At 45.6% G+C, this 13,402-nt stretch overlaps 6 protein-coding genes across 6 annotated transcripts; all 6 read right to left on the reverse strand.

Annotated features, from left to right (window-relative positions):
* Positions 1 to 487: 487 nt before the first annotated feature.
* On the reverse strand, positions 488 to 1,309 carry TbgDal_I10 (hypothetical protein, conserved; the record flags this gene model as incomplete). The annotated part of the gene is made up of 1 exon (XM_011772945.1): positions 488 to 1,309. The coding sequence occupies one exon, from the start codon at positions 1,307 to 1,309 to the stop codon at positions 488 to 490; it is 822 nt and encodes a 273-aa protein (XP_011771247.1).
* A 402-nt stretch (positions 1,310 to 1,711) lies between these two features.
* TbgDal_I20 (DNA-directed RNA polymerase III, putative) lies at positions 1,712 to 5,101 on the reverse strand (the record flags this gene model as incomplete). The annotated part of the gene is made up of 1 exon (XM_011772946.1): positions 1,712 to 5,101. The coding sequence occupies one exon, from the start codon at positions 5,099 to 5,101 to the stop codon at positions 1,712 to 1,714; it is 3,390 nt and encodes a 1,129-aa protein (XP_011771248.1).
* Positions 5,102 to 5,997: 896 nt separating this feature from the next.
* Positions 5,998 to 7,326, reverse strand: TbgDal_I30 (WD40 repeat-containing protein; the record flags this gene model as incomplete). The annotated part of the gene is made up of 1 exon (XM_011772947.1): positions 5,998 to 7,326. The coding sequence occupies one exon, from the start codon at positions 7,324 to 7,326 to the stop codon at positions 5,998 to 6,000; it is 1,329 nt and encodes a 442-aa protein (XP_011771249.1).
* Positions 7,327 to 7,884: 558 nt separating this feature from the next.
* TbgDal_I40 (DOT1-type methyltrasnferase, putative) lies at positions 7,885 to 8,712 on the reverse strand (the record flags this gene model as incomplete). The annotated part of the gene is made up of 1 exon (XM_011772948.1): positions 7,885 to 8,712. One exon carries the CDS (start codon positions 8,710 to 8,712, stop codon positions 7,885 to 7,887), a length of 828 nt encoding a protein of 275 aa, XP_011771250.1.
* Positions 8,713 to 9,750: 1,038 nt separating this feature from the next.
* TbgDal_I50 (phosphate-repressible phosphate permease,putative) lies at positions 9,751 to 11,301 on the reverse strand (the record flags this gene model as incomplete). Its single annotated transcript, XM_011772949.1, has 1 exon — positions 9,751 to 11,301. One exon carries the CDS (start codon positions 11,299 to 11,301, stop codon positions 9,751 to 9,753), a length of 1,551 nt encoding a protein of 516 aa, XP_011771251.1.
* Positions 11,302 to 12,928: 1,627 nt separating this feature from the next.
* TbgDal_I60 (hypothetical protein, unlikely) lies at positions 12,929 to 13,312 on the reverse strand (the record flags this gene model as incomplete). The annotated part of the gene is made up of 1 exon (XM_011772950.1): positions 12,929 to 13,312. One exon carries the CDS (start codon positions 13,310 to 13,312, stop codon positions 12,929 to 12,931), a length of 384 nt encoding a protein of 127 aa, XP_011771252.1.
* Positions 13,313 to 13,402: the final 90 nt, after the last annotated feature.

Consider the following 13,402-nt stretch of genomic DNA (forward strand, 5'->3'; position numbering starts at 1 on the left):
ATTTAGAAAAATATCACAAACTTATTCTGAGGTGAAAAAGAAAAAAGTCAAGAAAAAAAGCGCCAGTACGTCACTTCACTTGGGCTCACCATTTCGATAATGTCACCTCTTCACTATTATGAAAATAAATTAATTAATTAACAGTGTTTCCCCCTCCCCCCCTCGACTGTAACACACAGGAAAGTGAAACAACCACGGGATATAAGAGATGGTTGATAATTTATTGCATTCGCTTCACCAATAAGGGACCGTAAAACAACAACAACAACTAATTAGTACAAGCCAACTGCGGAAATAGGATGCCTGTACAGTATTAATTTTGTCCTCTTTGGTGTGGGGAAGAGGAAGGAGTGGGGATGTCATATTAAAAGCAAAACAACGCAACTGCAGCCGCTTGCATCATGGTTCCCCTTCCCCAAGTTTTGCGAGCACATGCGTGCGGAAGGCAGAAACATAACGACGTTACGCCACGCGTCAAGCCGCTGCTTCATAAATTAAGTGGAATATATTCCTTTACGGCTACAACTGTTTCCAATAGCCAATACGCCGCATCATCGTCACAAACCGAAAGATGTTGTTTCGCACATTTTAAAGGATTTGACCTCATGAGAGAACGAAGTTGCCGGGCATCACACCGCCGCAATGCAACATTTCCCTCAGCCACATTTTGGGAAATCATCAAATCCACTAAAGGCATGACAGCAAGCACCGGCCCTTCTTTTAAGTTCAACTTCATTCGGTCTTTTGTCAAGCGACATGAATGAGTTTGTGTGTACCGACACATATTTAGCATTAACTCCATGGGAGGTACAATACTGTTTTCGGAAAGAATTTGCAGGAACGTGGCGGCAGCATCTTCCACATCACTTTTAAATGTGGCGGGTGGACTTAACTGACGCTGCCAATGCGACCACGAGGAAGTTGAAGTTGTGCGACATGCCTGAATTGCAAAATACAAGGAGAGATATAACAAATCAAAGTGTTTAGAAACATGTGGTGATGAACAGGCTTCCTGACAGGACTGCAATGGTGGCATGAGCCCCTCAACATCATCATCATGAACGTCATCTACCGTCCAAACAGTTGTGCACGGGACAGCGGCCACAATACGATTTTCTGGAGTCTCAGCGAGAGTAGAAAAAAGTTTCAGAGGAAAACCGTCTTGAGGAAAAGAGCGGCAACGAAGATATGGAGCAACACCAATTCCCAGTGAACGCATACAACTTAAAAAAAACGCATCCTCTCGAGTGAAGGACGACACGGCAACTGTCACGCTCTCATTTCCTTTGCGCATGTACCGACTACGCATGTTACATACACTACCTGTAGAGAGCCACCTTCAGACACATTAATATGTCAATGTATTTTTTTTAAAAAGTAAAAGAAAAGAAAATAGTTAAAGCAGTGAAGAAAACCTCACTGAATTTTCTCAACATGCAATTGCAAATCGTTATTTTCGTTGTTGTTTTCTCTCTCTCCCTCCTTTTTGTATCGCATGATAACAAAACGAGCCATGAATATTATCATAATTACTGCGTTACACGTTCGGTGCCACATGTTCTTTTTATCAAAAAAAATCCTCATGTGACGGTTGGCACTTTAGTGTACAGATCAACTTCACCTGATTCATCTTTCTTCGCGCAGAAAAAATGTAGACCGAAAAAAAAATAAAATAAAGAAGAAAGAACAATCGTACTTTCTCCTCTTCCTATCATTGCGATCCCATGAAATCAAGCGAAAGACGCGTACTTATTCCCATTCCTTGAAGTTCTTGAAGTAAAAGCTTGAAAGCGTAAGGGACATTTACACGTGAGACGGTATTTTTGGCATTGCAGTATGAACAGTAGCCGTTATAACCCATAAACCCACAGCAGCGGCAAATATCAATTGTGAAGAGGTCAGAACTCACAAGAAGTCGCTCATTAAGGAGGTTGGATGCGCCATATCCAACCATGCAATCTCTTTCCATTTCACCAACACGCAAACCTCCACTGCGGGATCGGCCTTCCGTGGGTTGCCTCGTCAACATGGAACGGGGTCCAGTGGCACGAGCGTGCATTTTGTCAGTAACCATGTGTTTTAAGCGTTGGTAATAAATGGGGCCAAAGAAAACATAAGCCCGCAGCATTTCCCCCGTTACGCCTGAATAGAAAATATCTTTTCCGTGATAATTGTATCCATGCCGTATCAATTCCTCACCCAGATCCTCAGCCTTATCACCACCAAAGGCAGTGCCATCGCCGAACTTCCCCGTGAGTGCACTCACCTTTGAGCTAACGAGTTCCAGCAACTTTCCAACTGTCATACGGCTCGGGAATCCATGAGGATTCATGATCATATCCGGGCAAATGCCTTGCTCGTTGAAGGGCATGTTAACACCATCAGTGATGAGACCCACTACTCCCTTCTGCCCGTGCCGCGAGGAAAACTTATCACCGGGCTCGGGGCCGCGAACTTCTCTCGTGACAACTTTAATTTTTTGTTCTACATCCATTGATCTATCCGAGTCACCGGGAGGTGAGATGACCACATGATCCACAACAGCAGGCTGAGGGTATTTATATACGAGAGGATTAGGCCTTGGTTCCATGGACGGCACGGGAGTGTATTTGTTTACCAAAATATCAAACTGACGAACGACCGCCCCTTTACTGGCAATACCATCGCTATTAAGAGCACTGTGTCTCCCAACATTTGAATCTGCTGGAAGAATTATATCATACTCACCGTTGGGAAGCCTTTCCAGTTCCACCTCGTGCTTGCGGAGAACAACACAACGGCCGTAGCCACGATCGAGCGAACTGCGGTTGTAGACCTGAGCGTCCTCAATATCGTAACCGCTATAGCTCATAACGCATACCATCGCATTAATTCCTGCACCTAATATTTCGTAGTTGGTTAGGTTCATAGCCTTCGTCCGGCAAAGGGGCCGTTGCGGGTAAGCACCCAACATAAGTACTGTGTCCATTCTAATGTACTGATTATACGCAATGGTTCCAAGAGCTTGCTTGCCCATGGCTGACTGGAATGTGTTTCGTGCGGATTGATTGTGATGCGGAAAGGGAATAATGCCAGCGACAACCCCAAGCAGGGAAAGGGGCTCAATCTCCAAGTGGGTCGTGTACTGCTCAATGTCTTTGGGGTAGACTGCTATGAGACAGTCATTTGCCTCATTTACGTCAATGAATTCCACCAAACCTTCAGCTAAAAAATCGTTAATTGAACACTTGCCTGAACTCAAGTTATCCAAGTGTTGAGAAGTTACAGCGGGTTTCCCGTCGCGAACGACAATATACAACCGCACGATCCGTCCGCCATCGCAACCAATTTGAACACTCTTTTGGCGGTCATTTATCGCAATAGAAACGTGTGGATGCAGGCGGCCTGACCTCCTCAGGGTTCGTACACCCCGACACAAACGGCTCGGGTACCGGTGAATGCCCATCAACGTTCCATTGAGGAAAACTGTGTAATATTTAAGAAACTCGTTGGGGCTGATACAATCGACTTCCTCCACTCCAAGATTGTACGCAGCCGCACGCACAAACGAATCATCCATGTCGAGTGTTACCTGACTAAGAATAGCAAAGTTCTTAACCAAACCGCAACTTTCACCCTCTGGGGTATCGCAGGGACACACCATTCCCCATTGACTTGGCTGCAGCGAGCGCGGTCCACTGATTTTGCGGCTCTTTTCAAATGAAGATGCCAGACGGGTCATCATACCAATGCATGAAATGTAAGATAGCCGTGACAACACCTGCGTTATCCCCTGACGACTCATGTTAAACCGTTTCAATTCCCATCTGCCACTACTCAACGCCACACGCATTCCGTTCTGTATAACCTCCATTTTGCTTTCCATCAACTGTTTAAGATTGAATGGCTTTGTCGTGTCTTTTTTGGAAAGTAACTGATCCATTGCGGTCTTTACCACGCGGTTGTATTGTTTCAAGAGGTCTTCGAACAGGAGCCCCATTAGCGTCCCAGTTGTCTCGAAACGCTTGTTGCCGTAAAAATCACGTTCATCGAGGAGTGATGAATCCACACTCGCCTCTACCATGCGCCGAACCATAAAACAAACATACAACGCTTTGTGACGGAAGTTCCAATCACGCTGCACTTCCCCCTCTCGGATGTGACACAGAAGAACATTTGCAAGAAACTCCGCAGCGCTATCCGCCTTAGACTTTTGAACGTGTCGCTGCTGTGTTTCGTCCATTTCCCAGAAGGTCTCCTTTCGCCGTTCACCAATGAAGTGAAGCGCATCATCCTGTGTCTTAACATTAAGCGAGGCTGCGTGCTCGAAGCAGGCAAACAGTACGCTTTGAAAAGCGGGTGAAACTCCAATGTGTTGTGCAATCTGCTGGTCACTCTCCATGCCGAGCGCCTTTAATACTACTACGATGGGGATGTCTTCCTTAAAAGAACGGTGCACCATAACAATACGGCCTTTCCTGAAAGTAACTGAACACTTTGAGATGGAATAGTGCGTTTTGCTCTGCACATGTGCCACAATATCTCCGTTGTCATCCGCCTCGATAATGACACGATTCTTACTCTGCTGCTCCTGCACCAGGCAAACTTTCTCAACACCTTTAATAATGAAATACCCTCCAGGATCAAGTGGGCACTCCCGCATAGCAATCAGCTCCTCCCTCCCCTTCCCGTACAGGTTGCATGAACTCGATTTGAGCATAATGGGGATTGTCCCAATTTTAATATTGGTTTCAGTGCATATTCGTTTAGAGCGATCACGGCTAGTGTACTCCACATCCACTACAATATCGCCGCGATACGTGAGGTCCCGCGTGCGGCACTCATGCGGTGACACAGGCTTGGGAAGTTGACCCTTTCCCACAATCTCCCGGGGGCGGCAAACGCGAATACCTGAGTAGCGAATGGAAAAATCTGGATCAATGCTGCTCTTAATTTCTCTGTTTGACTCATTCAACAGAATTCGCCCCAGCTCCACATTGATAAGGTGATCAAAGGAGGCCACGTGATGGTTCAGCAGTCCCTTCATATTAATAAGGGCTGGAAGCAACGCCAACTTACGCGTGGCGTAACCCTCATCGCAACCACGGGCCCTAGGGGTCATTTCCTTTTAATTCCCTCCTCTTTCTGATGCGTAAATAAATATAACTATACCCGCCTCTTCTCCACAAATGAAAATATACAGCCGCAGCGCTACGTAAAGAGCGACACGTACGAAGCAGGCAGGTTAAATGAAAAGTAGGTAAAAGACATGTTTGTGCAAGCTGTAGCGAAAAAGATTAAATTACAAAGTTGAGAACTCGCTCAACATCCCCCACTGTCCGCGCTTATTCATCAACTGTTAAAAAGTAATTAAATCGAACTATTTTGTTCCGTTTTTAAGGTACACAGTCACGGTGTATCATCCATCTATGCACATCTATATAACGCACAAGCAGTAGAGTAGTGCATCTAAAACCTATAAATTGTCTTGTCGCGATACGTACAGATGCATTAATGTCTCAGTTTTCTTTTTTTCCTTGCCCCCAACCCACGACCCACTCGCCCTCCACCCGACATACAAGAGATTGAAACCATCACCCATCACTGCCATCTGCACAAAAGCAGTTGCATCAAATCGTATATGCAATTCAAAGCGCGGCGTTTCTTCATCCCATGCACCATGCTCCCAAAAAAAATTGCTTCCAGACTATGATTGAATGAAGACAAGGCCGAGCAGATCCCCTCTCCCTTTCGTCAATGCAGAAGGTCAAACATAACGCACAAAATGAGTCCATCTTACTTATTCGATATAATAAGGATTTAAAGAAGAGGTTATTTTTTAAAAAAAATGTTGATAAACAGTTTCGTGTAAAGATGAAGTAGACGGTTGCGGAAAGAAGAGGGGAAGAACAAAGACAAAATAAACGAGAAATGTTCGATTAACGCAGATGCACTTCATGGGTAACACTCCCTTAGCTAAATGACCGCACGGAAACACATGACGTCATGCGGAGCGATTCAACTTGCAGCCCTCAATTTCCGTAATTTCTCCTTCAGTTTATTCTTGAGGAACTCCAATTCATCATTCTTCTCCCGCAAGCGACTGAACCTCTCCGCAGATGTTGGTTTTCCAGTGGACTCTCTAGCGCCTTCCTCCAGTTCTGTTGCCACAACATTTTCCGTGCGTTTCATGGAAACGCACGTGTCTTCCATCGTTTGTTGATGTTTTCTTTTGCGACGTGATGCCCGGCTCCCACCTTCCTTTTGATACGAGATCGGTGCTGACTCTTTTTTCCCCGCCGATACCACAATAAAATCCACACCCAAAGGGTCCAAAGGATGCTTCTGTAGCACAACGGGCGGCACGGCAGCACTCGAAGGTTGCGTTGCATCACTTGGTACATAACAAACACTTAACAACCCGCCGGCAATGTCATCCACTGCCTTTTCTACAGTCGTTGCCGTGCGTATATTCCACCACAAAATAACGCCATTTGTACTTCCCACGAGGACATAATCGGGTCGAGTGTAATCAAAGTGTATAAACACAATAGCACCCTTGTGACCATCGGTGAAAGGTGTACATGTCACAACATCATTAACGCACCTAATAAGCCCAGCAGTCGGTAAGCACTGCCGTTCACTGAAGGAATAAAGTCGAACAAAAAAAAGGGAGCCCGTTTCCCCGCCGATAAGAAGCATTTCGTCACCTGGAGACGGTCGCACAGATGTTAAAACATCACCGAGAGTTACCACAAACTGCTGTTGGCCGGTGCTCCCATCAAAGATACGGCAGCTGCGATCCGAAGACGCCGTCACCACGGATTGGCTACTGTCCAGGAATGAACACGCATTAACAGAGAGCGAATGTCCGTTGAAAACAATTCGTGGTGCCGGTGCTGAGACACCACGAGCCACCAGTGCCGCCAGTAACCAAGTTTTACAGACAGAATCTTCGGATGCCGTGGCTATGAGTGACTGGTCTGATGATGTCGCGATTTCGGTTATCCGACGCGTATGAGACCGAACAAGATGCAACAGCTCCCCGGATAGTGTACTCCATACATACAAATTGCCTTCTGCAGTGCCGACCAGCAGAAATGCGCCATCGCTCGTGGATGCAGAAGCTGTCACCGCTTGAGGTGTTAGGCAACGCAATACCGGCTGTTGCATCGCTGGGGAAAAGAGAGACGCGCACCCACGTGATTGATTCGACATAACGACCCGAGCGGTGGGCCAATACACGAGGCCCCGGCGCTCCACCGGTGTCGTTACATATGATCGCTCCACGGTTTTTGTATCAATGTTGATGAGGTGGGATTTGCTGCTGGAAGCGACGAACAACATAAAATTGAGGTTGCCAAGTATGGAGAGAGGCCCAATCACCAACCCTCAACCAGGCTAACAGACGCGGGTATAAGGAAAGAGAAGACAACATATCATAGCATGTTTACCAACAGACAAATAATTGAAGAAAGAAAGAAAGAGAGAGAGAGGGAAAGGGACATAATCAAATCACCAACTGTGCGTTTGCGAAAAGCGCCATCAAGAGCTGCTCCACCGTATCAGCATTTGCAGAAGTAACAAAAAAAGACAAAACGAAAACGCACCCCACGCCCTGGTTGATCCACTCCGCTATCACATATTATAACAATAACAAAACCACACACACACACACACACACACGCATGTCTATCCTTTCTTCCACGGCACGACGTGGTAGTAGAAGGCGGAAGCTCACACCACCAGATGAAACACAGAAAAACAAACCAAAATCCGACAGCAAACAACGAAAGAAAACAAGTACAATCCTCTCAGTACACTTACTCCGTCTCTCAATACAATTCACAAACTATTACAACCCTTTCATTCCACCTTAGCTAACAAATGACGCACCGCTTTGGTTCACGATCGCTTGATGTAAAGATAAAATGGCCCACTTGCTGGGCTCCACTCAACGCTATCCTCTTGCCACCTGTAGTCGACCATCTCGAATTTCTCAAATGCGTCGGGGTCTCGAGCTGCAGCCACGGAGCGGGAGTGCGGATACAAGTCTTCCATGCATAACACGCGACTTCCGATAGGTAGGGATCGCAACCGCTCCGACAAATAATGATTTACGAAGCGAGGCATTAGTAAATTTGCGATCCACACGACACAAGAAGAAGAAAAGTAGTTGTCCTGCTTCAGAACCTTGCAGAAGTCCCCGCAAACAATGCTCACATCCAACTTCCGACCACGGCGCTTTTCAAATACAGGTCGAAGATGCGTCCACGCCTCTTTCGCCACCTTGGCGTTGTGCTCATTGATTTCCACACCAACGCAACTGGCGCCCGTGGCTAATGCAACATGAAACAAAACGCTGCCATTTCCGCAACCCAAGTCGTAGAAAGTATCATCTGCTGTCACATTTGCCACACGCAGCAGCCGTGCAACGAATGGAGGAAGCACAGATTTGGCGCAAAGTTCCCTTCGGCCTTTGCACGTGACCTGTCGAGACACTTGTAGCGATAAATAGCACCTTTCAAGTTCCTTCGACACGTATAAACAATCACATGAGTGCTCTGGGCAGTGATGACAACCACTTCCATTCGGTGAGCTGCGCAACGGTAACACAAACGGATCACCCGGCCGACCGGTTCCAACTTCAGCCACAACTTCCGGTGAAGATGCACGAGAGCGCTTCAGAACCCGTCCGCACCCCCGCTTACTACGATGAACACGTGCATCCATTAGTGTCACTTCAGAACCGTAAATCGAAGAAAGACAAAACAAAACAAAGAAAATAGAAGGAATCAGAATTATACGGCGTTATCAAAAAAACAAAAAAAAACAATTCGCAGAGTGAAAGAGAGTCGCTCCCAACGTTATACCACAAAAAACACTAAACATATAAGAAAGAAAAACAGAAAAACAGAAAAACAAACAAGACATAAGCACTATCATCGTACGCTTCCTACTTAGTTATAATAACACATATCGATGTTAACAAAAAATTTGAGTAGACCGAAGGAAATAATCATGGGAATCCTAATAATAAGCATAAACCCCACCAACAAACGAAAAAAAAATTATACTACCAGGATTACCGAAAAAATAGACAAAGTAAAAAAAAAAAACTAAAAATTAGCGATAAAATCAAAACATAGGTTGCTTATAAGTATAAATTTCCGCACACAGCTCTTCGAAAACAATGACCGCTAAAAGTGTGCGGCGTAAGTTCTATTTTACTTTCTACCGACTGCTACTACTGCTACCCGCAACCTTCTCAAGCATTATATTTTGTTTTAAACACTCCCGCACATCCGTCACACGACACCCCTCCACGCCACCGCTCAGAGCAACACGCCGCGCAACATGAGACCATAAGGTTCTCGGTATCCATGCGGCACTGGGGGCAAAAGCGGTTCGTGTATGATTTAGAACAGATAAATTAAATGAACATAAACAAGAGAGGGGAATAATAAAACATAAAAAGAAAAAAGGGAAGAAGAGGAAAGGAGAGGGGGGGGGAAGAAAATAATCAGGACGGTCCCGTATGGTACGGACAGTGCAAGGATGAGTTGCCGTGAAAATATGGGGAAAAGCAGGACAACAGACCTGAGCGACTTCCGCCATTGATGATCACATAAGTGACCAAAGGCATTCATTCATCACACGGACTGCGCAACGCATATAAATGCTCCCGTTTCCCGAATCCAACAAACAATCACATCACACCGTAGGGTTACCAACGGCAACTACAGCGACTACCAGCTCGCTTCTTGCAAATTACTGCGAGGTGAGACTCGGGGCATATATACCTTGTGCAAAGAGTAACGCAGATATAGCAGCCGTTATCAAAAGAGTGAATATCCATCCGAGGTACATTTTCCCAACCATCATCCATCGCACCTTGCGGAATCCACAATCCATAATACTGATAGCCACAACAGCACCTGTGATGCAGTGTGTTGAAGAGACGGGAATACCGAAGGCGGAACACAGTGACACGACAAGAGCAGCGGAAAGTTCTGCTGAAAACCCACGGCTAGGAGTAATCTTCGTAATGCGTTCCCCAAGCAACCGCATGATTCTAACACCCAACGTCGCGAGACCAACCACTAACCCAGCTCCACCAAGAACCAATATCCATAATGGTACATCGTTCTCTTCTACCACTTGTTGGTTGATATAAATGGAGTACATGGCGGAAAATGGGGCAATGGCGTTACTCACATCGTTGGCACCATGTGCGAAGGATGCACAAGCAGCCGTAAATACCTGAAGGTAACGAAACACATACTCCACACGTTCATCATATATTTGCACATCAAATTTCAATGCTTCATCAACGACACCCGGTGTGGTCAGTCCACTGGCATTATTTGCAGGGTTTTCTTTAGCTGTTGGAGAGTCGCTGGTTGGCTCGCTCGATGGTGGGACTATGCGATTCGCAGTATCAACAGGACCTTCCACCGCTGCCCCCACTCCAGCAGCATTCTCTGATATGGCACCCGCATCTCCTGATATTTCCGGCGCGGTATTCATCCCTGTTTCAGCCCTTTCCCGCTCAGCTCTTTCAGTTATCAACCTCACACGGCGTCTCAGAAGTGGGATACAAGCCGCAGAAGTGGAGGCAGCCCCAAGTCCAATGAGGGCAGCAACCCATGACGCCTTCGCAGGGCCCCAGTGTAGATGAGAGTCCGCTCCCTTAAATAGCACAAAGAATGACTCCAGGAAAAATGTCACTCCGACAATTAATGGAAGGGCAAACAAAGCGCGGTTCACGGAGTTGGCAGGGCGCAGTACAACGAGCCGCAACAATGCATACAGCGACGCAGCCACTGCGCCAGCAAACACTGGTGAAATGAACCATGACGCAATGATCGGGGCGACGCCAGTAACATACGGAAATTCATCGATCTTCTTAGCAAAGGAAACAGCGCCAAAACCACCGTACACAAGCGCAAAGCCAATTATAGCACCCGCAATGCTATGAGTTGAAGACACGGGAAGGCTCATCATGGTGGCGAATAACAACCAAATGAAGGTTGCACTCAATGCGCACATCATACCGTACATCAGCACATATGGTTCATTTGCAAATGTCATTGGATTCGCAATACCGCCTGATATTGTTGAGGTTACTTCAGACCCAAGAGAAACGGCACCCACAAACTCACAGATGGAGGCGAGTATAACAATTTGCCACAGGTTGAGTACTCGCGAGCCATACGTTGTACCAAAGGAATTCGCGAGGTCATTCATACCAACACCACAGCCGGTGAGGAACGAAACGATCCCACCGACAATAATGACCCATAAGTATGGATGCACCATGATGAAATATGGTATTCACTTACTTCTTTCTCCTTGTTTACAATAATCTTATAGCTTAAGGCCAGCACGTAACTTACTAATGCGAGTAGTTTTTAACCCTTGTCTAAAGATGTCGAGCAGTATGGAAAGGGCAGAAAAGTATTGAGGTACTGATGGAAAATGTACGCACTTATTTATTTTTACATGAATTCATTTTGTCTTGTTAGTTGTACTTGTAACGGCACTACCTTTTGTCGCAAAAGCAACTGTTGCGGTGAATACTTCATGGACTAAATGTTATCGAGAGGGGAATTAATGAGAACATTACGCTACGACGTACTTTACTTTCGATCTCTTTCCTTCTCTTACTTGCAACAACCACGTGCCGGGTCACGTCTTTTTCTGAGTGTTTATCCACAGCAGGTAGTATTTTTTTTTTTCCCACTCCAAAGTTTCTACAGAAATATAAAGCTGTGAAACCGCACGAGGAAAAGTGAAACAAACAAAAAACGAGACGAGCGGTTCAGTGTTGCAGCGGTATGTGGCGGGACCGAAAGTCCCCCCTCCTCTTTTCTCCGTGATTCCTTATTCAGTAACAAGTGAAGAGGAAGTTTGTAAACATATATAAATGTAAATAAATATATATATCTGCTTTTTTTTAATAAAATATTCATTTATTTGAAAAAAGGGGGAAGGAAGGGAGGATGATGCCGGGAACACAGTTTTAAAGTGCGGACAGTAATCCGTATGTTTTTTTTTTCTGAGTCCAACACTTTCAATTTGCACAGCCGTGCATTCACCAACGCCTGTGCGTGCGCGTTTGCGTCCGCGTGTCCAGTTATTTCGCTTCATATTATGGCACCACAATAACTGCACGGGAAACACAAAACACGAAGGAGGTCACGTGTCCCTCAAACCGATCATCCGACAACCAAGTAAAGAAAAGCACAAAAAAAAACAAAACACAGAACAACAAAATAGCAACGTCCGCAAAACAGACTGCCGTCACACACACACACACACACACACACAAGCACGAAAAGAAAAAAAAGAGAGAGGTAGAAGAAGAAAGAAAGAACAAAATGAGAAGATGCAACCAACCGTAGTTTATCACCATATAAAAAAAGGACGTGCCGAGAACACACAAGTTACTTACTCCTATTTATTTTTTTTTTTAAATGCCTCCAGCTCGTTTCGCATCACCTCATCACCTTCCAGGCTGTTGTCGCTGCTGCCACAGTTAATAATTACACCCCATCATCCTCAAAAAAGAAAAAAAGAAAAAAGAAGACAAACCCTGCCAGTGTTAATGTTATTACATGACTCTAATGGCTAACAGCCCTTGTCTCTCTCGTTTTCGCATACTCATCCTTCCGCCACCCAAAACATTGCCGCATCCTACGCAAGTAACATGCTACTTCATCCCTTGCCGCTCATTCATGAAACAACGTAACGAGAAATCGTGACGCAGCGCAACAATACAGAAGAACGGAAGGAATAAAAGAAAAAAGGGCAATGCACCTGCGATTAAATGGAAAGCAGACACTTGGTGGGAACAATAAAAAACAAAAAAAAAAATTACTTACTACAACTTTTACCGACCTGCAGCGCCCGCTAAAAGTGTGCGGCGTAAGTTCTATTTTACTTTCTACCGACTGCTACTACTGCTACCCGCAACCTTCTCAAGCATTATATTTTGTTTTAAACACTCCCGCACATCCGTCACACGACACCCCTCCACGCCACCGCTCAGAGCAACACGCCGCGCAACATGAGACCATAAGGTTCTCGGTATCCATGCGGCACTGGGGGCAAAAGCGGTTCGTGTATGATTTAGAACAGATAAATTAAATGAACATAAACAAGAGAGGGGAATAATAAAACATAAAAAGAAAAAAGGGAAGAAGAGGAAAGGAGAGGGGGGGGGAAGAAAATAATCAGGACGGTCCCGTATGGTACGGACAGTGCAAGGATGAGTTGCCGTGAAAATATGGGGAAAAGCAGGACAACAGACCTGAGCGACTTCCGCCATTGATGATCACATAAGTGACCAAAGGCATTCATTCATCACACGGACTGCGCAACGCATATAAATGCTCCCGTTTCCCGAATCCAACAAACA

Source organism: Trypanosoma brucei, chromosome 1 (genome assembly GCF_000210295.1).
Source record: "Trypanosoma brucei gambiense DAL972 chromosome 1, complete sequence".
NCBI classification, from domain to species: domain Eukaryota; phylum Euglenozoa; class Kinetoplastea; order Trypanosomatida; family Trypanosomatidae; genus Trypanosoma; species Trypanosoma brucei.